Below are 26957 nucleotides of genomic sequence, written 5' to 3'. Positions count from 1 at the left end.
GCTCTCATCGTAAGTAAGCAGAAAAAGATTTTGGGTGTTAAAGAGCAGTGGGAATAAGAAGAAAGGGAGAAAGTGGGACACCTTTTTTTCCTCTTGTTGGAAAGCTGGTAAAACTAATGAAGCATTGATGCACTGAGGCACTGCGCTGAGTCCGATTGAAGCACTGATGTCCACCAAACTCCAATTTGTCTCACAGAGCACTCTGTATCACATCTAAAAAGGCAGTTGGAGAATAATGGGACAGGGATGAAAATTAAGGGTGAGTTTACGGCCATACCTCAAAAACATTCATCATGGACTTTCAGTGCAGACAAGATATTTAACATGAGTTTGGTAATATAAAATATGAAATAATTCAAAAAACGTGAAGCATGCCACTCTGCAATACACTGCTCAGAGTGCTTGACATTTAATATATATATTATTATTTCTCTTTTAATAGTCATCAATTTCTGCTTATATTCGATTGTACTTGGACTTGTCTTCTTTCTTTTGCTGCCAGCACAGCCAGTTTAGAAAGGCTTTCTCAGGCTGCCCAGTGATGTTCTTATCACTGCCTAGATGTTCCTGTCACTGACTTAAACCAAAGCCAGGACCAGGACTTCAGAGCAAGTGCCTGAAGAAAATCTAGTTTAAGATCTCCCTGTCTTCAGATGCCCTTGACCTCAATAAAAATGTAAATTATATGCATGCATTGAACTGACCTTATGCATAATAAAATGTAAACTGTAAAATGTAAACATGTTTTACTGTCCAGGCCTTTAAATCTATGCAGCCCAAGATGAAGAAACAGGTGATGAAGACAACATAAAGACAAGGAAAGGCAAATTCACACAATGGTAATTTAAAATGCTGTACATAAAAATGAATAAAAAATAATCACAAAAATAAAAGCAGAAAATAAAATATTTAAAATGATTAAAAATGATTTAAAATAAATTAGAACAGTTAAAGGCTAAAAAAAAATTAGGATACATAAAATAATGTGTTCCTGTGGCTCAAGTGGTAGAGCATTGCGTTATCAATTGCAAGTTTGGGGGTTCGATTCCCTGGGAACACATGATAGGTAAAAATTGATAGCCCGAATCCACTTTAAGTCGCTTTGGATAAAAGCTTCTGCTAAAAGCTTCTGCTAAATGCATTAATTTAATTTAATTTTAATTTAAAATACACAATTGTTATGATGCAGCACAGTGCTCAATTGTGTTTTGAGTCTAGATTTAAATGTGGCTTCTGTTTTTGCACATCTGATCTCTCCTGGAAGCTGATTCCAATGTCTGCATTTAAATTCAGTCATTGGCTCATCAGAGGAGACATGAAACAGATGATTCTTCTGCACAATCTGACTTGCTGTAGCCTGGAATTGAACTACTGGTTTCGTCTGGTCAGAGGAGAACTGGCCCCCCAACTGAGCCTGGTTTCGAGTGGGATGGCGTTTAGGTTCCTTGCCGCTGTCGCCTCTGGCTTGCTTAGTTGGGGTCACTTCATCTACAGCGATATCATTGACAAGATTGCAAATAAATGCACAGACACTATTTAAACTGAACAGACATAACAACACTGAATTCAATGATGAACTGTCATTTTGCATTATTGACACACTGTTTTCCTAATGAATGTTGTTCAGTTGCTTTGACGCAATGTATTTTGTAGAAAGCGCTATATAAATAAAGGTGACTTGAGCTGACTTGACATGGGTAGATGTAGGTTGAAGTAAAGGGCATGGCAAAAGGTGGCATGTCGAAAGGTGAATGCTTTTACATAAACTAAACCCCAACCCTGACCCAAACCAATTAAAGAACTTTATCTACACTCCTACCTTTCGGCATGCCCTAATATTTTGCTATGCCCACTGCTCCAGCCTTCAGTTATCCCTACTTGCATCAGAGGTGGTGTGATATTTTGATAGAACAGGTTTGGGGTAATGCCTCTATAGGGCACACATGTCCTAGGAGCAAACAGATTATTTGAACGTTTTTGCTGACAACCAAGCGTAGGTGTCTTAATCCCAGTTTATGTTCTCCTGTCTTGTGTTTTGTCCTCTTAATAGGGGTTCATGCACTTAGCACTGAAACCCTATTGTAATTGTTAGAATGGCCAAGGTCAGCATTCTTCACCTAAAACTGAATGGGCAGACCAAACTGTAATCAAAAGTACAAACAGCCAAAGGTGCTGATGGAGAACCTGGATGAGCTAGCATTTGATGAACACTTTTCACTCAACACTACTGGGGTAGAGCCCTGCTCTTCAAGCAATAACAGGCAGTCGACAGCTCTGACTCAGTTGCAAAACCAATCATAACTTCCATTTCAAACCGTGCTTTGCTTTGACAGTCAATCACTGGCGTTGGTGCTTTGAATATGCATCGTTAGCTTTCAATATTTTAATGAATTTATGAGCTACGCTTGGTTTTTAAATTGTAATTTTGACAGCTCCTGAAATGGGTCATACCACTGATACTACCAGAGCAACTCAACAGTAAAGTAAATAGAAAGGTCAGGTGATAGAAGGACGCAGTTATTGCATGTATGATCTGGAGACTCGGGAGGCCATGGTGGATCCTCCGTGGCCTTAGCCGACTCGGCCATGGGCATATGGCCCCTCATCCAAAAAAAATTTCCTGGGGAAAACTAGGTATCTTTATGGGCACTCTGGGGCTAGAGCCGACACTGGAGCGAGCTCTGGGGCTGGCTGGAGATCCAGAGCCCTACCTGGGTTTAACGGGGAATCAGGAGCCCTCCTTGGGATTAACGGGGAAACAGGAGCCCTCCGTGAGTTTAATTGGGGTATCAGGAGTCCTCCCTGGGCTTAACGGAGAAACAGGAGTCCTCCCTAGGCTTAACTGGAGATCAGGAGCCCTTGCTGGGCTTATCGGGGGATCAGGAGCTGACAGTGGGTTTAACAGGGGAACAAGAGTCCTTCCTGGGCTTAACTGGAGATCAGAAGCCCCCTCCTGGGCAGAACTGGGAACTGGGAGCTCATCATGTGCCTCACTCAGGAACAGGAGCCCATCCTGGGCTTATCTTGGAGACAGGAATTTCTGGCTGATTGGTTCCGGATTGGGATCAGAGACTCTCCAGACACCGGATGACTGCCTCCTTCCAGCCGAAGTTGGTAGTGTCTGGGAGCTCCGCGGGATGGTAAATTATCCCAAGAAGGAACAGCATCTTCAGGGTTTCCCCCTCAATAGAGCTGGTGAGGGCGAGTGGCATGAATGCCCTCGTGAACACAATTGGGTCAGGGCTCGCCTGAGCCAGTGATATGCAGATTGTTCATTCTTCTTATGCGCAGCAGAATGAGTGAAAAAAAACACAAACTGAGAACACTATTTAAACACATGACACAATGGGACACACCTAGGAAAAAATGAACTAATTGATGACACACAGCTGGAACCAAATTAACATAACAAGGACAGGAACAGGAAGAACCAAATACGCAAAACAGAAACAAACATGTGACAGTGTGTAAAATGCATGCACATAATTGAATGGTAAAGCTCACCCTCATTAACAGTGCAGTTTAACCAAATGTACAAAGCTTCATACAAAGCTGAAATAAAGCGCATGCCTTACATGCACATGACTGACAGAAAAACCCTGGTTTGCACAAAAAAATCTATTTCTTTGCATGCACTTTGGATGTGTGTGCAGTACAGAAAAGTCTTCTTGTGCTTAAATGGATTAAAGTAATATTTATGGCACAATGTGTAAGTGCTACGGAGTGAACAGAAGAAGCGTGTAGATCCATATGCAAGGCTTTTTTTAAAAGATGTGGTCAAAACAGACAAGGGTCAGGCAATGTCAAACAGGTATATAGTGGGCAAAATATAGTCCAGTAAACGGGCATGGTTGATCTCAGGCAAAACAATGTCCAAACTGGGTAATACAAAAGGTTAATTCAAAACACAGGCTATGGTCCAGGCGAGGGGTAATCAGTATCAGAACAGGGTTAGACGAGAGGGGTAATCCAAGAGGTGAAACGGGGGGTCCATGTGGAAGTGTAAAAAACACCAGAGACTGGGGCAGTGCAGGGTACCTAGGCTGGACCAGCAAAGCAGGAATCCAGGACAGATCTGGCAGTATGGGTGGACCTGAGGACCACCACGACAAAGCAAACGGAGCAACAGACCACCACGGCAGAGCAGAAGAGCACCAGAGCCAGACAGGAGAACACTACAGCCGACCAGAATACCACCAGAGCGAGACAGCAGACCACCATGGTGGAGTTGGTGGGGCAGAGGACCACCACAGCAGAGCAGAGGGAACATAAGACCACCACGACAGAGCAGAAGACCACCAGAGACAGACAGCAGAGCACCATGGCGGAGCAGATAGAACAGGTGGAGCAGCAGACCATCACAAACGAGCAGAAGGCCAGAACGGGCAGACAGTTAACATTGGAATCCTTGGCCAAGACTGGTTGAGTTGACAGTTCATAACTAAACTCATTGAGTGAAACTGGACAGGCAATTAGTTCAGTGACTGAAACTGGACTGACAGAAAATGCAGGCTTATTATTCAAAATTGGGCAAAAAATAGATCAAATTCAAAAGCACTGATTAGAATTGGACAGACTAACATGTCACACACTGGTCCGTTAGTAGAAACTGGACAGATGGATGGTTCAACATCAGACTTGATTAAATCGAGACTGTAATAATATTAAAACTCCAGATCATCGGGAAGAAGGAGGCGGGAACCGGCGGACAATCAAATCATTTTAATAATTCCAAAAATAAACACAAAACACAAAATAAAAAGCAAACATAAAATAATGTCCCAGGCCTGGTCCTCTCTCGTCCTTCACTATAGTCGCTCCAGTTTTATATCCTTCCATCTCCTACGTGGGACTCGATACCGGCGGTGGGGCGCAGGTGCAGCTCATCTTCAATCACTACACCTGGCCTCACTCCTCGTTCCCACGCCTCTCGGCCCCGCCCCACTCGCCACAGGGACCAACAGATAATTCAAATTCGGACTCTACAGAAGCATTAGGACAGACAGACAGCCCAGGTTTAGGTAACTTAATAGAAAAGGGCAAGATAGACAGTTCAAAATCAGACACCTTAGTTCAGACAAGACAAGACAGACTGTTCACAATCAGCCACCAAGGTTGTTTCAGAACGCAGCGAAAGTTCAGAGTTGGCCTTCTTGGCCAGTTCAGAGTGAGATAAATGTTCATAAATGGCCTCCAAAGCCTTGACAGGACTCCAGACAGTTTAAAGATAGCCTTCATGGCTGTTATAGGACAGGCAGAGAGTTCAAAGATGGCCTCCATAGCTGAGACAGGGCAGGCAAAGAGTTCACCGAAGGCCTCCATAGCCATGACAGGACAGAACAGGCAAAGAATCCACAGATGGTCTATCTAGCTGCGACAGGTCAGGCAAAGAATTCGCAGACAGCTTCCATGGCCATGACAAGACAGGCAGAGTATTCACAGACGGTCTCCATAGTTGTGACAGGACAGGCAGAGAGTTGATAAATGGATACCACTGACACCTCTTGAGGTTTTGCAGCAGTTGCTGCCAGCTCCGGAGGTTTTACATCAGTATCATAAGGAAACAGGGAGAGTTCATCACTGGGCGCCACCGCCGTACAAGAAGCTGAAGCAAGCATTGCCATCTTGATTCACTCAGCAGGTGTCGCATGCATCAGCCCAAAATAAGTTAAATAAAAAGTGCCCATCTATTAAAAAAGTGTCTCACATGACTGTGAACAAAGGGTGAACAAAGGTCTCCTGTAGCAAATCGATACGATTTGTAATAAAAAATACTCATATTAAAAACATAATAATCACTTTAATGTATCTTTAATATCTTATATCATTGGAATTGTTGGCTTGGATTCAATCGTCAACCCAGTTAAATTGTGTATTTTGGAATCTTTAAGATTCTTTCTTGGACAACCGTTTTGTGAGCTAGGAGAGGAGGTAATTCTGACTTTTCTACAACAATCTGACACTTCTGAATCAGCTATTGTAAGTATGCTTTGTTATTAAAGTATTTGAATGTTCAAATGCGGAATTTTGCGTGTTGCGTGTGTGTTCACATGCACTCTTGTGCATGAGAGAAAAAGAGAGACGGTCAGACAGCGGAGTTAGCTGTCTTAACCATCAGTGGCTTGTGTACTACAATCACATACGAGTTTCATCACTGTGACTATCACTTGACTCTGTTCCCCTTTAGGGCTTGAACTGAAGGTAAAACTAAAGACATTATTATCTGCCTTTACATTTAGTTTGAGAGATGTAGCTCGCAATTATGGAAAGGGGTGTTACATTTTTGATGTGTGCTTGCAATGGTTGGCCAATAAAAAAGCACTGGGTCAGTTGGCCAATCAGAGCAGTCTGCACTTGTCAGAAAAAGGGATGACACATTTGAAAAAGGCGGGGCATAGAAGACCTACAATAATGTATAGTATTTTAAAAAAAATAATGTGTTTTGTGAACATTAAAGCATGACAACATATTCTGTTACACCAAATACACAAATAATGATATTTTAAAAAGCATCATATGACCCCTTTAATATCCATTGCAGAGTTGATGATATACGGCCCGTTCAGTGAATTGCTGGCCGATTCAGTTGATCAGCTGTTAAGCAGTGATTCTGCCCACATTCCCTACAAATACAAACCGATTCCAAAAAATTTGGGACAATGTACAAATTGTGAGTAGAAAAGGAATGGAATAATTTACAAATCTCATAAACTTAAATTTTATTTAACATCTAAAATGTTGAAAGTGAGACATTTTGAAATGTCATGGCAAATATTGGCTCATTTTGGATTTCACGAGAACTACACATTCCAAAAAAGTTGGGACAGGTAACAATAAGAGGCCAGAAAAGTTAAATGTACATATAAGGAACAGCTGGAGGACTGATTTGCAACTTATTAGGTAAGTTGGCAACATAATTGGGTATTAAAAGAGCCTCTCAGAGTGGCAGTGTCTCTCAGAAGTCAAGATGGGCAGAGGATCACCAATTCCCCCAATGCTGCAGCGAAAAATAGTGGAGCAATATCAAAAAAGAGTTTCTGAGAGAGAAATATTGCAATCATCTACAGTGCATAATATTATCCAAAGATTCAGAGAATCTAGACAATCTCTGTGCGTTAAGGGTCAAGGCTGGAAAACCATACTGGATGCCCATGATCTTCGGACCTTTAGACGGCACTGAATCACATACAGGAATGGTACTGTAATGGAAATCACAACATGGGCTCAGGAATACTTCCAGAAAACATTGTCGGTGAACACAATCCACCGTGCCATTTGCCGTTGCTGGCTAAAACTCTATAGGTTAAAAAAAAGCCATATCTAAACATGATCCAGAAGTGCAGGCGTTTTCTCTGGGCCAAGGCTCATTTAAAATGGACTGTGGCGAAGTGGAAAACTTTTCTGTGGTCAGACGAATCAAAATTTGAAGTTCTTTTTGCTGGACATCACATGTAAACCCAGGAGATCAAGTTAAATACTTGCATTGACTTCCCCCCAGCCAGTGAAACCAGACTGAAATTCCTAAGGGGGAAGGGCTTTAAACCTTTGTCTTCACAGAAAAGTCCCTTTGCCAGAGAATGGCAAAGAAACTGCTTTTTATACATTATATATGGACCAGAATGAACTCAAAAAGACTTGTAAATGAATCGTTCCATTGCTTAACTCCATATTCATTTATGTGTAACCCACACATTTGACTATCATGTATAATCACTTATTGTGTATGTCTTTTGATAACTATAGGATACATAGTCATGTCTAGTATTGACATAATCGAATTTTCTTGCTTGATATTGTCCTGACAATCATTTATTTGTAAAATATATCATAATCATGTTATAGGAATCATGTCCAAAATTAGACCCTGTGAGGCAAGAACCACATGCTTGGTAAGATAAACAAATGATTTATGATACCCCAGACTCAAGACCATATCTGATTGGTCAAGGCAACATTTGAGGGGTGGCCAACAAGGAAGTTTAAATAGGTTGGACCCCATTAAATTCTGCTTTTAGTCTAGCATTGCTTGTGCTATCAGTCATGCGGGCTTTTAGTCTGCTTTTAGTTCCAGCCTTGCTCGTGCTATCAGTCATGCTATTAGTCATGCCTGCTCTTAGCTTTTAGCTTGTAGCTTTGCTACCTAGCTTTAGCGTGTAGCATCTAGCCATGCGGTTAGTCATCATTGTTCTTTGAGCGCGTTTCCAGCGTTCCTGCCTGCTGCTACTATGCCACAATGAGAAGGAACACAACCTAGTCTCGTCAAACTTTATTTCTTTTCTTTTCCGTTTGAGAGTTTCATGTTCTGAGTTAAGTTTTGTAACGTCGAGTCTCCAACGCCTGACCTCGGATGCCCGTTCAACTTCGACCAGCGCACACGACTCTGCACTTTCAGCCAACGCCCAACAACCACGGGCTTCCCAAGACGTCACTTCACTACTGAACTTCCAGCCAATCAGCGACACCGGGATACCCCTTTCAACGGGAGTCCTTTTCACAGGAAACTAAGGCAACGTATCCCCAGATATTTGTTGTGCTGGTGTATCTAATATAATTTTAGTCACATTGAGGAACTCAATGCAAGGGCTAATTACGTGATTGATGGTTGTTCATGTCTATGCAATTTAACGTATTGCTGTAAACTTGGGATTCCATATTTCCATTCTCTTAAACTCATCTTTCCTTAACTTTCGACCTTCCTGTAACTTGTGTGAATGTGTGTGTGCGTGCGTTTATGTGTTAGATTAGTTTATATGTCTTAGATTTATCTAATAAAGCCTTATTCATATTGAAAAGAGAAGTATCTTGTGTTTTGTGCTTACAAGTTAATGTCTTAAACTGCCGATCTTGTTACTGTGCTAATTGATAGTGTTTCACTATAGTTTGGATATTAGTATCCAGCGCAGATTTGATGTTAAACGGCTAGTTCACTGAATCGCAGGGCGTCTCCGTGACCAGCCGTGAAACAGTGATTCTGTTCAAATTCCCTTTAAAATCTTAAATGATTCCCTTTGAGCTAAATTGACCTGTTTCCCTTACAGCACCATCAATGCTGAAAGGTATATCCAAGTTCTAGAACAACATACAGTATGCTCCCATCCAGACGTTGTCTCTTTCAGGGAAGACCTTGCATTTTCCAACATGACAATGCCAGACCACATACTGCATCAACAGACGTTTGCAGACTGTTATAAAAAGAAGAGGGGATGCCACACAGTGGTGAACATGGCCTTGTCCCACTCTTTTTAGAGATGTGTTGATGCCATAAAAATAGAAAAACAACTTATTTTTCCCTTAAAATTATGAATTTTTTCAGTTTAAACATTTGATATGTCATCTATGTTGTATTCTGAATAAAATATTGAAATTTGAAACTTTCACATCATTGCATTCTGTTTTTATTCACAATTTCTACAGTGTCCCAACTGTTTTGGAATCAGGTTTGTAACATTTAATTCCCTTTATTAGCTAATTTTATAGAGGATGCCATGGATTTTTTGGAGCTGGCACACCTGACACAAATGGACAAGGGCTATCTGAGCTGCTCAGTTCATGTATGTCTCTGTGGCATCCTGACTGGACACTGGAGCATTATATTATCATGTACTGTAGCTGAGAAGTTCTGCATTTATACTGTGGGAATAATGGAGGAGGAATGCAGTCCTGCAGCCTCTGCACTTTCAAGCCCCACAGATAGTTGTCCTATCAAAGCCATGGAGGTAGTGCCTAAACCCTCAATCTGCCCTGTTACAGCCACAGAGGATGTCCTTGAAAACTCTGCCTGTCCTGTCACAGCCATGGATGTCATCATTGGACCCTCTGTCTGTCCTGCCTAGGTAAAGGAGGCCATCTCTGAACACTCTGCCTTCCCTGCCATGACCAGAGAAGCCATCTCTGAGCTCTTTTCTGTCATGGCAAAGGAGGCCATCCCTGAACCCACTGTCTGTCCTGTCATGGTCAAAGAGGCCGTCCCTGAACTTTCAGTCTGCCCTGTAATGGCCAAGGAAGCCATCCCTGAACCCTTTGCTTATCCTGTCATGGGCATGGAGGCCATCTCTGAATACACTGCCTGTCTTGTTATGGTCAAGGAGACAATTTCTGAACTCCTGCCTCCTGTCTGCGGATTGTATTCTTGTTTCAGGTCTGTGTTTTTTTAATAAATCTGTGCTTGCATTAGGATTCTCACATCATCTTGTCCCTGCTTACATTACATTAAGTACGAAGACCACAAGTCTAGGTATTGCAATGGTATGGGAGTGGGGGGTGGTGGGTAGATTTTAAATCAGATCAGCCTCTCATCACAACACTGTGCAGTTTAAATGTTTTTTAGGAAGATAAGAACAAATATAGTAATTTCTGAAAGCAAGAGGGGCATGTCCTAAAAGTTATAATGATTTGTACACCCCTTAGTACATTCCAAATCAGGATCACTTACCTCAAAACGTGCAATAAATGGCTCAAATGAAAGATTTAGTGAAAAGTATTGTGAAAAAAGGTTAACTTGTATTGTAACTCCTATTCAACAATTACAAAAAGAAAAAGAAATTCAGTATTTCCTTAATGGTATATTACTGGAGAGACTGATAGTTGGCATTAAAGGATTTAAAATAAAGTTTTGTTGTTTATAAGGAATTTTTTTTTTGTTTGTTTTTTTGAGCAAAATGTAAAAACACAAGTGCCACATCCTGTCTCTCTTGAAAAGGAAATTATACGTTTTTCTGCACACAATAAATACATCTTAAATTTGGATAATTTCAGTACCAGATGTTTATAACAAATAAAAAATGGCCAAAAATCTGAAGCACTATATAGGATTCCCATATGAAGCACACATTTGTTTTGTGTTTTGGTGTGAGGATCACAAACGGTTTCTTAGTAACTTGTGGGCACTGAACCACAAGAGGTGCACATACCAGATCGAACCAGAAGCACAAAACAAGAAAGTTCAACCAGTTAAATATATCTTGCTTAAAAATGCAAGTCTTTTATCAATTATTATGTTTTTATGTGTTATCACATTAACAGTGGAAATGCAACATGATTTATCTTGGTTTCACTTTTTACATTTAGGTTTTACAGCTGTTGCATACTGTAACTATCAACTCTGTTTCATGCAGCTATATAAATTATGTACAAATGTATAAAATAAAAGTATATACTACAGGTATATTATACAGGTGATCTAAAATACTGCAAATAATACTTGTTAAGCCAACAGTGACACTCTGCTTACAAAGCTGTTAAAGAAGAAGAAAAAAAAAACGTTGTGGTTAAGAGCAATGAACCGGATTCTGGTTAAATAAGTCAAGCTCACATGCAAACATCCACACAATGAATTCTGGAGAGATTTCACAACACACATTAAACAACAACACTGGAGAGTGAACAGCTGACTTTGAATAAAACACCTTACAGCTACAGTATTCATATTGCTTTTTCAGGGAATGTTTGTTGTGGGTTTAGAAGTTCAGCATGGAGACTGCAGATTGCTGGTTTTATAAAACACCACCAAGATATCCAGGTGAGCTACATTTTCTACATACAGCAAAACAGTGCCTATTGTACAGTATGTTTGAGCACTTTTATGTTTGAGCACTTTTCACTATTAGGTACTTGTATACGTTTGTATCTTTTTAAAATGAGTTTGCAAGTACAACTTAAAATGTTGTTTACATGCAACTATTTGCAGTATGATTTAAAAAGGTGCTGAAATTTTGTATTTAATTAAGATAAACTCATCATAGATCGATAAATAAGGATAAATAATTTACATGAATTTACAGCGTGATATAGTTCATGTATCCCGGCATTTCTATACAAAATGGTTTTCACTTTTGAAAGCCCATTTTGTATTTATGCAATGTGAACTTTGGGTTTGTTTGTATTTGGAAATATGATATGTTTATCAGCCTGTACCAACCCCCCCTTACAATGTATTACTTGTGTGTGAGCAATACTGTAGCTCTTGCTGTAGGAAAGGCCAGAACTATGTGACTGTTTTTTATCTTCACGCAGAATCAGAGAGAACATTTCACTCGCCTGAGCTGAGAATTGTGCTGTTGGGTGTTTCTGGTGTTGGAAAGAGTGCAACAGGAAATTTAATACTGGGCAGAAAGGCTTTTAAAGAGACCAGAACCAGAGTGAGCGAGATACAGAGAGGAAGAGTAGAGGACAGAATCATCTCAGTCATTGACACTCCGGGATTCTTCACCACTGAACTGACCGATGAAGAGCTGCATCATGAAATGATAAGGAGTGTTTCTCTCTGTCACCCTGGACCTCACGAGTTCCTGCTGATGATCAATCTGGAGAACATGAAAGAGGGCGAGAGGATCCTTGTGGAACAAATTGAGGAGAACTTTGGACCACAGGCTTTTAAGTTCACCCTTCTTCTGTTAATTGGAAGAGAACAAATGTCCAACAAAGAATGGATGGTGTTTATGCTTAGTACAAAATTTCAGGAGCTAGTCAGACACTGCAGGGATAAATATCACGCAATCGACAGTATAAATGAAATCAACGCAACTCACATCTCAAAGCTTCTACAGAAGATTGACGACATCGTCAAACAGAATTGTGACCAGCATTACAACACTGACATTCACTTAAAGTCCCCAACAAAGATTAAAAAGGTAATGCAAAAACTGGAAGAAAAAAAGGAGGACACAAGAAAACACACACAGAGAGACAAAAGAAGTAAAACTGTGTGGAAGACGTTTAAAAGTGTAATACAGGAACGCATAACACATACTTTCATCGAACCAGAAAAGGAAACTCTTATTTCTCATGTGAGAAAAACAAAGAAAACTCACGAAGATGAAGAATGGGTTTTTCAGGAATGTGAGAATGTTAAAGTGGGTGATAATGGATCATTAGTGAGATCAGTGAAATTCTCATATGAACAAATGGAAGAAGTAAATGAGATCCAAAAACAAACAGAAAGCTGGAAAATAAGCAGTATAGGAAAATGCGACCTGGGAAACACCCAAGCAGGTGAGAATCTAGACTAATGTCTATAAATCTTAATAATATAATATATCTTGACCCAGAACTAAAGAATTCACTACTTTGTGTAAGGCACATCTATTCATAAAAATATTATTGTTGACAATCATAGACTATGTGACATGTTGAAATTACAGAGGCAAATAAAGTAACTGCAATAAATTAACTTCAGAAATCTATTCAGACTCCAATATCTGTTGCTTGAGTTATTGACAGAAAACAATAACAATGCATAACTCTGCAAGCACTGAATAAAAAAATAGTGGGCAAATCAATTAATTATAATGCACATTGCTTGTTTACACAAGTTATCTTCTTCAATCATTGTCAGATCTCAGAATTGTGATGGTGGGGAAAACTGGAGCTGGAAAGAGCGCGACAGGAAACACCATCCTGGGACAAAAAGCTTTTAAAGAAGAATTTTGTTCTGAATCTGTGACTGGAAAATGCCAACAGTATCAGCGGCGGGTAGAAGGTCGAATCATATCAGTGATTGACACTCCAGGGGTGTGTGACACGTCAATGAGTGAACGAGACTTGAAGGTCGAAGTAGTGAGATGTGTAGAAATGTCTCTTCCTGGTCCTCATGCGTTTCTACTGGTCATCCGATTGGATGTGAGATTCACAGCTGAGGAGCAATACACAGTGAAATGGATTCAGGAGAACTTTGGAGAAGATGCTTTACATTACACCATCATTCTTTTCACTAGAGGGGATCAGTTGAAAACATCTATAGAGGAGTTTCTGACAACAAACAAGCAGATGAATGAGCTAACCAAACAGTGTAAAGCTGGTTATCAGGTTTTTGATAACACGATTGAAGATCAAGCACAGGTTAGAGAGCTGTTATGGAAGGTAGACACACTGGTGAAGGACAACGGGGGAGAGCATTACACAAATCAGATGTACCGGGAAGCTCAAAGGAAAATCTGGGAAGAAGAAGAGAGTCAGAGAAAGGAGGACAGGAGATTAAGGCAAGAAGAGGAGACCAGTATAAGGAAGGATGAACAAAAGAGACTTGTAAAGACTGCTAAAATGGGAGCGTTGGTGGGAGCAGGAGTGGGAGGAGTGATTGGAGGTGTAGCACTGGCAGCGGGAACTGGATTGGCTCTACCTGCTGCTCTAATCACAGGAGGTGCAACCCTTGCAGGAGGAGCGGGTGCAAAACTGATCGCAGACACAATTAACAGGAAGCAGAGTAAAACAGCAGCAAACAAGGAAAGTTAGTTATAGCAATATTTGATCATTTTGCACGGTTTAATGCAGGAATACAGGTACAGTATATCACACAGAACAGGTGATGAAATCTAAAGCAGCTTAGTTTTATTCCTGCTCTACTTGTGGTTAGTAAAAAGGTATAAGGATCTAGACTAGAGGATATCCTTAATAATAATAATGGTTACAGTACGTGTACAAACATGGACTTATAGTGTACTCACAGTGTATTTATCTAAGAAAGTTCTGGTAATACAAGGTAACTACATGGGGTAGGGTTAGGATTAGGGTTAGGTTCAGGGTTATTCCTAGTTATTACATAGTTATTGTAATTACTATAATAAGTACATAGTATGTACATGAGGAACAAGACTGTAAAATAAAGTGCTACCAAAATAATAATTCAAATTTAGTAAATCACTGATGTTAACTGTAGGGAAGAGTTCTCAATTCTGTATAAGCTTAACTCTGTGCACCTTTTTAAAATAAAGGTTCCAAAAGGTTCATTGTATTGCAATAGAAGAACAATTTTGGGTTTCCCCAAATAATCTTTCTGTTAACTGTTCTTAAAATATATATTTTTTTATACTTATAATAATGTTTGGACTGGAAAGGTTCCATGGATGGTAAAGGTTATTCATAGAACCATTGATGCTAATATGTGTGTGAACCATCATAGCCAGCATGAACTTCTTGCCCAGTAATGTTCCAGTAATGTTTCAATGGATCAAATCAAAGTCATTGAGCCTGGGACAAAGCCTGCCTGGTCCCATAGATCTCTTTCTATGACATTCCTTGGGCAGCTGTGATTGGATTGACCTTATTCATAAAACAATATTATTAATAATTAAAAAAAAAAACAATACGATGAAAAAACAAGGAATAAAGATGATTTAAACAGAGGATAATATCAACAGATAGTTGCATTCATTCAATAGTAGTGTTATCACAACGGGTTGTGTAAATTTTGTAATTTTTCAGAGAAACAAAAAGAAATTTCAGAACAGAAGCACACATTTTTGATTACTGGCTCTTTACTGTCTTTAATGGCATGAATGAAGATCGTTATAAATGTTTTGTTATTCACTAGAAATAAAACAATTTAAAGGCACACCTTTCCATTTATAACAAAATGTATTTAAATGAAATTCTCTTAAACACAATATGTAAAATAGTACTGCTAAAAATATATTACAGAGATTTTCCTTTTATAATACTTTTGTTTGCAACAAAAATGTATCAATAAATATACAGGGTTAATATGATTTAATTTTACAAAAACACAATATAAGGCAGTCATATGTAGTGCATCACTCTAAAAAAAACAGCTCATTCAGAAAGCTGAGGAAAAACATTAACTTGATCTAATGTTCATTGCACACACACTCCATAATCTCACTCGCGTGTGCACACACATGCACACACACCATGACACACCGTGTCGGGCTCCAGGAAGTTTCGTGATCGATTCAGTTTTGTGATCCAAATAAATGGTCCACACTTATTGAAACAAACAGAGCTGCAATGCAAGAAAGAGGAGGAAAAGGAGAATGTGAGATATATGAAGAGTAAAATATAGTATATATTAGGGGTGTGCCGGTACTAGTATCGGTACCGAACGGTTCCTGGGCAAATTCCAAATGGAAGTGATCATCCCTATCTCCTTGGAGTGGGGACTTTGGAGTGAATAGGGCATGTGTTGCCATTAAGTAGTCGTTAAAATGCACTTTGCAAAAGGAGCGACATAATTTCCTCATTATCTTCAGCTGGGATGTTCCTGTGACAGCGCAGCATGTGTCCGTCAGCAGATGTCGCTGTTTTACTGTTATAAATGTTTGAAATGTATTGTTGTTAGCATAACCGTTGCAAATAAACATACATTTTATATTTAAATATGTTTAAAAAATATGCTATATAATATATAAAAACGAATATATATAAAACTTTTTAAACCATTAAATGTATATTGTTTTTATGTCGATGTTCATCTGTGAATCTGCTGTCAACATCACAGCTGAAGATAATGAGGAAATGATATTGCTCCTTTTCCAAAGTGCATTCCTAACGACTACTTAATGGCACGCACATGCCCTACCCACTCCAAAGTCCCACTTCAAGGGGATAAGGATGATCATTTCCAAATTTAATTTGCCCGGGTACCGTTCGGTACCGATACTAGTACCGGCGCATCCCTAGTACATAAGTATGCAGGGTTTGACTAAAGGACTGCCTGATGGACCTGGGCCAGTGTCAAAGATGCCAGGGACAGTTGACAAAATTGTCAAGGGCCAGATTGGCCAGTGTTTTTAACTTTTACTAGTTTAAACACTCAAGCAAATTTATACCACTTCAAGTGCAAAAAGACACTCACACGCTGTCTGATAGATCCTCAACAAATTCTCAATGCATTCTCTTCTTATCGCTTCTGAATAAACAAATCAACTCAAAAATCCTGTCTTGGCAAGTATGCTCACAAACACAGCTGGTTATATCTTAAGTGAATGTATACAGCTGGGATAAAATTGGATGTGTATCATTTTATTGTATCTGTGGACCAGGTCACAGCAGCCTAATATACAATACCTGCTGTGGAATATGTCATTAATATTAATAAAACAGCAAAAGAGAAAGTGAGAATCATTCACTGCTCTTGATTGAATAACTTTTGTAGCTTTAACAATCATTTATTACCATTTCACATATAAAGTGAAGATTGTGAAGTGTTGTTTTACATTTGATTACTCTCTTGAATTTGTACCAACTGGAAAATCTAAAGGCACCAATTATTTCAGTTTTATCTTTGCTACATTATATTACTTGTAATGTTTTTATTTGTTCATATTTTTCATTGACTCTATACTTTTATTCAATAATGTTTACATTTTCTATTGGTTAGGTTATTCGTTTCAAAGTTTTGTCAAAATTGGAAGGTAAGATTACACAGGACAAAAACAATAATACAATAAAATAAAAAAAACACGTGATAAATATCTAATTGGTATACCAGCATGCTACGAGGACATTTGCATCATGTGGTTTAAAGAGATGACGGACATTGCATATGCATATTTTCACGCTTGTTGCATTAATGAATCTGTTTGTTTTCTTACAAACATACATAATATTCATAGGTTTGTGTGTTTACGTTCTCTACCTGTGGCTTCAGTGTAGAGTTTGGACTCATCAGTGCTGGTCACTTTGCAAGTGATGAATTGTTTCTTCCTCTCTATCTGATCCAGAGCACTGTGGATTAAAACCACACTACCCAGAGGCATTGGACTGTACAGGAGAATAGAGTTCAACAGGTGAGATCACAGATAACCAAAGCAAGTCTCAATTGGTAAAACAAATTATGTAAACCGCCTTTGAAAGACTGTATCTCACTTGCGGTAGTTGATGTTGAGATTGGCAGTCATAATAGGTCCTGAGAGGAAACCGGCAAGAGTGCCAGTCACTGTGTCAATCATGGTGGCTATAGCTCCACCATGTACATACCTGCCAAAAAGGAAACAGGTATAACATCATTTCCTGTTCTCCCATTCTTCACAAATGTAAATGTGTAATTTAATTTCGGGTATACTTTCAGGCAATAAATGTAAAATAGAGCTACTCCTTACCCAGGTGCACCTTCTAGTAAATGTCCTGCCTGAAACACACAAACACATCTCTTCTCCTCCTTATTGACAAACACCACATACTCAAACGTTGCGCCCTGCTCTTTAATATTTCTTGTGAAAAGTCGAGCTTGGGCCTTGATCATTTTGCTGAGGTGTATGCCACCTACAGGACAGAAACAATGTGACTTTTGCTTTTATTATAAATTGCATTATCACGTCATTAAACTGATAACGAAGACTAGAAGAAACTATGCGGATACACATTTATCGCTTACCAGTAGCATATTTAATGGAACGATTGTAGCTGGGCAACTTCCTCCAAGGTGCCCTTTTTCTCTCTTTATTTTCGGTGTCAGTGTCACACAGTGTGTTATAGTGGTCGTAAACCTTGCACATCTCTGGACTCCATGTGGAGTTGGGCTGGCTGAAGTCCCGTGGCTGCGAAGAGAACGGCCACAGTGCCATCGTCTGCATAAAGAGTGACATAAAAAAATAGTTTTCATTAATATCCTATTCTTTTAGTTTAGAACGGTGTTATTACTTAAAACTTAAGGGTAACACTTTAGATTAAGGTTCCATTAGTTAATGTTAGTTAGTGTATTAATTAACATGAACAAACAATGAACAGTATTTATTTTTGTTAATGTTAGTTAATGAAAATACGGTTATTCACTGTTAGTTCATGCTTATTCACAGTGCATTAACTAATGTTAACAAGCTCAAACTTTGATTTGAATAATGCATTAGTAAATGTTGATATTAACATTAACTAAGATTAATAAATGCTGCTGAAGGATTGTTCTTCCTTAGTTTATGTTAACTAAAGTAGTTAACTAACATTAACTAATGGAACCTTATTCTAAAGAGTTACCAACTAAAGGTATTAAAAACAGTTATCGTTCATTTAAATTAAGCTGAAATAAAATGAAATACAAATATTAGAAGAAAATTTTAATGTTGCCTTGACAACTAATTGAAATAAGTTTACATACTAAAATTATTAAAAAGGAAATAAAAAGTGTTAAAATGTTATTGTTAACTAAAACTATTCACAATTGTTTTCATTAAGTAAAACATAAATTTACTTCAAACAATATTGCACTGGTAAAAATGTTTAACTAAAACTGAAATAAAAATGAAATTAATTCAAAAAAATAAAATAAATAAATAATAATAATAATAATAATAATAGGAATAAAAAAATAAACATTTTAAAAGTTACACATTTTAAATATTATTAAATATATTTAAGAATTAATTTCAAAACACAGCCACACAATTTTTGATTATAGGCTTATTCCCTAGCAATGACAGTAATTTTATATTAAAATTCAATACTAAAATGACACTGGAGAGGAATGCATGAGCCTGGTAAGACTGCTCTTATCTAGAATTAGTTGAAAAGGATTTTATACGCCTGACACAGATGTAGCCATACCTTCATGGCAGCTTCACACAGGACCTGCATATTAACATGACTACAGAATGAGTATGAATGAACAACAATGTAAAACAAATGAAAGAGATGACTCCTGTACCGAGACGGGTCTGATGGAGGGGAGTGAGGACTGGAGCAGCTGGAGGCGGCCGAGGCTTCTCGCTATGTGTCCCAACATGATGACCTCACACCACTGTCTTCACTGATTGCTTCTTCCTGAGGAATGCTGTGGCTGTCTTACCGAAAACGAAAGCTACATATTAACGTATTTATCGATTAACTAACGAAAGAATATTGTATAAAATGATAGCCAACTTTAAGGTGAAGTGCAAGATCAGCCGGTGAACAGCGTGACTTTCAGATTCACGGATGTCATCGGTGATTGGCCGGTTCGTGCACGTGGAGTTGAAACGCGTGTTGGTTCTAACCACGTGACGCAAACACGCATGATGCACGCAAACAGACTGGTGGGACCACAGCAACCTCGTGGTTCCAGTATTTTCAGCTCACTTCTGGAATTTACTTTTGTAATTGTACTTTGAGTGGATGTTTAGCTGCACAATGTTCGGTCGAGAGGCACAGGTTTCAAAAAACAAGCGTGTGCAGAGAGAGGGACTAAGAGTACTGAAATGATGTTTATCTTTTATAACTGTACATTTCCTGCTTAGTATTAGTAACTTAGATGCAATAATAATATAATGTAGTTGTTTTTTTTCAGCAAGGACACACATCTGATCAAAAGGGACATTTCGACTGTTACAAAAGATTTATATTTCTCGCTTTCTATTTTATGTTTTATATTTATATTTTAAAACATTATAATACATATTGGCAAATGTAGGACAGAAGTGAAATTAAGTTTTAGGCTGAAGGAAGTGATTTTGAAATATATATGTATATAAATATAATATATATATTTTGTAGTAGTGCGTTACTTTAATAAAAAAAATAAAAATAAAGTCATCTGATTAAAGAATTTGGGTTAATTGTAATGCATTACTCCCAACACTTAGAATAATTTCTATAGGATCATGTGATACTACAGCTTTGCAATCACAGAAATACATTACATTTGAAAACATATTAAATTGAAAAACACTGCTTTAAATCGTAAGAATATTTAGCAATATTACTTGATTTGTTATCAAATTAATGCAGTCTAGTAAGCATACATTTGAACAGTACATAGCACATAATTAAATGTTTAATTCAAGTTAATTTTGATTTATATCTTACTGTGAAGTACCTGCACAGGCCCCCAGGTTAAAAACTCTTGTACGACTGAATGTGTATGCTTATGTTTAACAGCTAATACAGAGATTAACAGAGATCACTGACAGAACTGCTGAACTAGACAGGTGTACTTAACCTGATTTACATCTTTGCTTTTAAGATTTCATCCAGTTTAAAATAAAGAAACATTATGACATAAAATGAATAGGAATTATTGTAGTATTTTGTGGATGGAGCATTTCAACTCTTACATTCAGAGTTGCAGCATTGAATGCTGTGAACTAATACTATGTTCTTGTTCCAGAGTCAAGAGTGTGATGTTGAAAGCTGAATTTGAGGGTCTTGGCCTTAATTATTCTGAAAAAGTCCTGAAACGCAGAGAGAGGAACCAACAGAGAGAGATTGTGGAACACCTCTCTCACCGAGATCAGTACAGACATGACTTTCCTAAAAATAACAACTGTTTGACTAAAAAAAATTACATTTTCATTGGGAATATATGATGCAAATGAGTGTCTAAACAAATGGCATGTCTTAGTATGAACTTTTATGATAAAGTTTATTAAGATGACTTTGTTCCTTTAGTTGCAACAACAGTATTTCATCTGTAGGGGGTTGTATAAGAACATGAGTGTGTAAAAGCAAATTGAAACAGGAATACAGCAGTTTCTTTGGGTCTTTGAAATTCAAAGGTGTCTTCTAACAGTCTTCTAAACATGCAGCTTCAGGTTCCTCAAATTAATTTTCAGTGAACAGGTTTATTTAGCCCAGCTTTAGAGAAAGACATAATACGCACTGTAATCTACACAGACACAAGAAACCCTGCAGTTGTGTCACAGATATCCAAACCATCGCATAAGACAAAGAGCAGCTGTCAAATGAGTAACAACGTTTGGAAAGCATGATCGTTTGAATGCCAGAAGGAAGTTAAAAATGATCCCGACAGAGCCCTCAAGTGTATTTAATGCTATCTCTACACTCTTAATTCCATGATAAACAGAGTTATCTTGAGGGCTTATCCTTATTATATCAGTCAAGCTCATATGACAGCGAACTCTCAAGAATAACCGAAAGAAAAGAGAGCAATGGAATGAAATGTCACATATTTTGAGTGGAATGTTAAATATAAATAAAAATGTGGAAAATATGGAGACTTATAAATACATACGCCAGTGAAATATACTGACTAAATGTGAAATATGGTTACAAAATAAATAGAAGCATAAACCTTTAAGATTTAAACGGTACTATTTTGATCAATGGGAATTATCATTATATAATAGTATATACTTGGCAAAGTTAGCATATCCATCTAATTTTGTTTAAATGTTTTTATCGTTATGTATTTTATTGTTTTATTTAGGATTTGTTTACCAGCATTCTAAATCCTATAGCCAGCTTTAAAATACCTTTGGGTTTGTTGTGAATCAGCTTTAGTCATCCAGTTGGACCAGTGTTTCTCTGTGCTGACAAAAGCTCTATTATATGCCACACCTCCTCGGTAGTTGTCTCAGCTTTTCTGTGGTATTTGCTTTAAAAGAAGATTCAAATCTTGCTTTGACTTGTAAATGTTGTTGATATGGCAGCAGGTAAAGGTTGTTATATTGTGTGTTTTTCAGGTCCCGTGAGAAGAGTAATGCAGGATGCTGGAACAGGACAGACAGCTGCACATCAGAGAGATAAGCGAGATCGGCCAAGCCATTTAACACCAAAGATCATAAATCATAAACCACTGAAACCATTCCAGCACTAAGCCTCCACATTCACAGATTTATAATATGGTTTATATAGAATGAAGTTCAGAATAGTTTTTCTATAATTATTTTATCCTGAAGGACACTTTGAAATTGATTCATAAATTATATGAATCATATGAACACCCATGTGGTTAAACATTTCTTCATATTATCAATATTGAAAACCATAGTACTACTTAATATTTATGTACATTTTATTTCAGGATTCTTTGATTCATAAAAAGTGCAAACATTTATTTGAAATAAAAATCTTTTGTAAATGTCAATTTTGATCAATTTAATGCAAACTTGCTGAATATTAATTTCTTGAGAAAAATAAAAATCTAACTAGTTTTTAACTTTTAATTGGTAGTGTAAACCCAAACTTTTAAATGATTTATATATATATATATATATATATATATATATATATACACATACACACACAAGCACGCATATTTGTAATAATAATATTTTATAATCAATACAATTAATAATTGTAATAGTAATAAGAAAGGCAATATTTATCTCTCTATATGTATTATATTATATATTATATATTATATATATATATATATATAATAAAATTACAATCATTATATGTCACATAATTAGTTTTCACAAAATATTTGACTGGAAACAAGTATGGCCATCTGAAAATGTTTGTTTTAATATTCAGGTTCCTGTTGTTGGGAAGTCTATTCTAGATATTCTTTTAAAAGGGTGGGCAAACACGGTTCACATTAGAGCACATATCCTGTTCTAACAAAACACAGTTAAATTAGCTGTCATGAAGAAAGATAAGATCATTTGTACTGTAAATATGTACACACTCCCACCTAGAAGATCCCTAACTGCATTAAGCAACTTCTACAATCATGAAATTAAAAAATGAATTTAAAAAAAACTTAAAGTGATGTAGAGACTGACTGTGGATTAACAGGTTGACAAAACTGAAGAATGGGACTATATGGCACCTAGACAATTATACATTACACTTAGCACTACTACAAAGCTCACATATCAAGTAGCTGCTAATAATTCAATTAAATCTGCCAAATACATGGTGGTTCATACTGTACATGCCCTTTAACATTGACACTAAAACATTGCTCATTGTCTTTTTTTTAAATGAACAGAACAGACAAAACACACCCAATCCTCCAACCCTCAGATCCAGTTTAGCCAATTGTGGTCAGAACACAACACTACACACCTAATTCTCCAAAGAATCGTTAGTTAAAGCCACAGATAATTGCTCAAGTGAAATGATGTAATACATCAAACTTAGGTTTAGCACGTTACAAGGTTGAATTACCTTGTATGATGAGCAAACAGACAATTCCTTATGTCTGTATAAGTATATATAATGGAGGCACAAAGTGAACAATGAATTTAAATAATGAATAAAAAAAAAAGAGTAAACATGGAGGCATTTCCTTAAAAAAATACTTTGGGGTTTTGCAAATGTGAGAATTTGTACAAAAACCAGAGGCTTTTTTTCACATCTGTCTTCATAACACATTTATTTTGTGCATTGTTTATAAGAAAGCATACCATATTTTATGGAATAACATATTTAACAAGTCAAAAGAGGGGTTCAATATTCCACAATTCCATTCAGAACATTTTTCCTGAGCACTCCACTGGAGTTCAGAAGATCCTTCATACGGCGCCTGCGCACAACTTCCTGTAAACAGACAAGCAAAATGACTTGTGAAAAAGATGCTGATCTGAGACCTTTGACATTAAAAACAGCAGAACTATAGACCCTTTTCACATTTCCAGGGATCTCATTATCAGAAATCATCAGTTAACTTCTATAGTGGTGAATGGAAACAAACACAAAAAAGCAAAAGAAAAAGATCCTTGACCCCAAGAAAGTTAAATGCTGCTTAAAAGCCAGACTAAATTATGGCTGCTCAGACCCACTTCAGCCCCGAAGTAAATACACCTAGGCATAATTTAGTCTGGCTTTTAATGTGGCATTGCAGCCTTAAAGGCTTTGGAGTTTTACAAACTCTTGGTGCATAAAGAAGATCTGTAAAGTTGCAAAGACTAAAGACTCAAATCCAAAGAGATATTCTTTATCAAAGTTAAGAGTCATCCCCTCCCCTCTAAAATGTCTCATTCAAACACGCCCCCACATGTCTACGTCACTATGTGCGAAGATTTGCATGACGGCGCTCAAATGTTCACGCAAAGAAAGAAGGTGTAACTTTTATTCTAGCTGTTGTACTGTTGTGTTGTGGCCATGTAGTGGAGACGCTGTGACACAACTAGAAATCAGTGGTTAAGTTGTATTTATAACACTGTTCCAAAACCGTTCAACTCAAATATCCAGATGTGTAAAAATACTTTTCGTTTTCTAAAATTTAAATGGCAAGACAAAGTAATTAAAAAACTAATTATAGTGTTATAAATTTACATTAATACAAAAAAAAACTGTTATATTTACAATGTTAATAACTGTGGAAACATGTCATAGTTTGTGAAAAGAGTATTAGGGTTTATTTAGGTAACCATCATATTCAAAGGAATAACTTCAAATCAACCACTCTTACTTTGGCTCATCCAATGTAACATCCACATATTTGCAGATCCTTAAATCTCTCTCCAGAACCTGCCGTTTCAGTCCCTCAATCTCCTCCTCAGATTTCTTCCTCTCGGCTTCTTGGCTTTCTGCAGAACAACATGGGAGAGAATGAGACAGAAATGATGGCAATGAGCATTAAAAAAATCCACAAGCCACTAGATCCAACCCAAGAAATAAGACTAACTCATATTTACCCTTTAGTTTCTGAAGTACATCTTTTGCTTCATTGTTCGTCTTCTCTAATTTACCCTGAGACAGAGAGAAAGAGAGATAGAGACAGAGGGAGACTGTGTTAAAGCACTTGCATGCTCAAGGGTTACATCATTGGGCTCAGTTTAACAGAGAACACTGAAATAGATCTGTCACAACACTTGATTTGCATAAAAGCAGTCAAATGTCCACTGCAGGAATGTCAAACAACACTGTAAAGAATCCTGAAACATTGTTTCATAAAACTCAGAGATGAAAGGAGCCATATACAGAGCAAATAGAAACCTAAAATATAAAAACTGTTCAAAATTGTGGGGTGGATCAATTTTTTGTTTTTAAATGCTATTGAAAGAAATCTCTTACACTCAATAAGGCTGCATTTATTTGTTCTATATTAATAATATTATGAAATATTATTACAGTTTAAAAGAATGTTTTTCTATTTTAACCTAATTAAACATGTAATCTATTTCTGTGATTTCAGCAGCCATTACTCCAGTCTTCAGAAATCACTCGCTGATTTGGTGCTCAGGTAACATGTCTTATTACTATCAATGTTGAAAACTGAAAGCTGTACTGACCCAAAACTTTTAAACGCTATGTGTGTGATCAAACTAAGATACTCTAATAAAAATATGTCCCTCTTTTTAAAGTAAAACTTCCTTACCTGTCTACTGGCAAGCTGTCTATTGGTTCTTTATTACTCATGAAAAGCTGCAAAACTGGAATAACAATTTTCATTTTGCATCTGGTACAGTGAGTGTATCTTTTTAATGTTTCCTAATCTTTTTAATCTTTTGGGTAAACTTGTGTTCCTAAAACCCTGTTTTCATTGCTTCTGTCTAAGGGTGATTGAATAACTGAAGCATAGATTAACATTTATTTAAATGTACAATCAAGTTTTCCATAATTTTACCTTCTGCATTCACTAGTTCATTTTAAACAGTCCTGTGTTCGACAAATTATTGATATGCTACAAGCCACACAAACACTACTTTTCCAATTTGTCTTAAAAAAAAAAAGGAATTAATACTTTTATTCAGCAAGGATGCATTAAATTGATCAGAAGTGACGGTAGAGACTAGAGATGTTCCGATACCCTTTTTCTCTTCCCGATACCGATTCCGATACCTGGGCTCAGGGTATCGGCCGATACCGAGTACTGATCCGATACCTGGGTGTATATCTGTATATACAGCTGTATATACTACTAGCCCTGTGTAAATTGCTAGAATTTTTTTATGGTGTGCTTCAGACAGATCCCTCAATAAAACATGAACAAATACATGGTGAACTACTGTATTTATTACAGTATTTTTATTATCTAACATGAATTTGACAGTATTATTTATTTTCTTATGCAAAAAAGAACTTCAAATGCAGCCAAAAATCTAACACCGCAAACTAAAAAAGGTATTTAAGTTTTACAATATAACTGTATAAAAAAACTGCAACAAATAAGTCTAGGAATATAAAAAAAGATCTATTAATCAGATAATCTCTAACAAGTAAAAAACAAGTAAAAAACAAGCAACCATCTAGGCATAATTATTATTATTATAGAGATGTATTATTATTACTGTAGGCTACAACAGTAGCTTTATATATTGTCAATTTACTCATGTAAACCAAACATTTATTTTAATGGGCTGCCATGAAGATCTTTGAGTGTCTGTGTTTATGATATGACAGTATTCTCAAATGAAACGGTAAATTCTCATGAAGTGACGGTTTATGCGTTCGTGTCCTCATGACACACAGCAGAGACTACAAAACAGCGAGCTCTCGCGCATCTGTGCCAGTCACCCACAGAGATGTAGATTTTGCGGGAGTAATATTTAAATAGTATTTTGCAGTTTAATATTCACAGACACTAGTATATATTCGGCTACTGTCTGGAGCCCTGCGTT

At 37.3% G+C, this 26957-nt stretch overlaps 2 protein-coding genes across 2 annotated transcripts; one reads left to right on the top strand and one right to left on the bottom strand.

Annotated features, from left to right (window-relative positions):
• The first annotated feature begins 11346 nt into the window (after positions 1–11346).
• Positions 11347–15188, top strand: LOC128030154 (uncharacterized). The gene is made up of 3 exons (XM_052617638.1): positions 11347–11518; positions 12013–12990; positions 13334–15188. Exons 1-3 carry the CDS (start codon positions 11470–11472, stop codon positions 14227–14229), a joined length of 1923 nt encoding a protein of 640 aa, XP_052473598.1. The 5' UTR covers positions 11347–11469; the 3' UTR covers positions 14230–15188.
• A 45-nt stretch (positions 15189–15233) lies between these two features.
• On the bottom strand, positions 15234–19654 carry LOC128030155 (acyl-coenzyme A thioesterase THEM4). Its single transcript, XM_052617640.1, has 6 exons — positions 19373–19654; positions 18110–18302; positions 17835–17997; positions 17602–17712; positions 17372–17496; positions 15234–15736 (listed from the first exon to the last, which is right to left on the bottom strand). The coding sequence occupies exons 1-6, from the start codon at positions 19448–19450 to the stop codon at positions 15687–15689; spliced, it is 720 nt and encodes a 239-aa protein (XP_052473600.1). The 5' UTR covers positions 19451–19654; the 3' UTR covers positions 15234–15686.
• Positions 19655–26957: the final 7303 nt, after the last annotated feature.

Source organism: Carassius gibelio, chromosome A16, assembly GCF_023724105.1.
Source record: "Carassius gibelio isolate Cgi1373 ecotype wild population from Czech Republic chromosome A16, carGib1.2-hapl.c, whole genome shotgun sequence".
NCBI classification, from domain to species: Eukaryota; Metazoa; Chordata; class Actinopteri; order Cypriniformes; family Cyprinidae; genus Carassius; species Carassius gibelio.
This window is presented reverse-complemented; position numbering and strand designations above follow the sequence as displayed.

Excerpts from the sequence above, each read along its gene's own strand:
- LOC128030154 (XM_052617638.1), top strand. The coding sequence starts at position 11,470 with ATGGAGACTGCAGATTGCTGGTTTTATAAAACACCACCAAGATATCCA. Across the intron at positions 11,519-12,012 it reads AACACCACCAAGATATCCAG|AATCAGAGAGAACATTTCAC; the intron begins GTGAGCTACATT and ends ATCTTCACGCAG. Across the intron at positions 12,991-13,333 it reads CCTGGGAAACACCCAAGCAG|ATCTCAGAATTGTGATGGTG; the intron begins GTGAGAATCTAG and ends AATCATTGTCAG.
- LOC128030155 (XM_052617640.1), bottom strand. The coding sequence starts at position 19,450 with ATGTTGGGACACATAGCGAGAAGCCTCGGCCGCCTCCAGCTGCTCCAG. Across the intron at positions 17,998-18,109 it reads TTCCATTAAATATGCTACTG|GTGGCATACACCTCAGCAAA; the intron begins GTAAGCGATAAA and ends TCTGTCCTGTAG. Across the intron at positions 17,713-17,834 it reads TTACTAGAAGGTGCACCTGG|GTATGTACATGGTGGAGCTA; the intron begins GTAAGGAGTAGC and ends CCTTTTTGGCAG.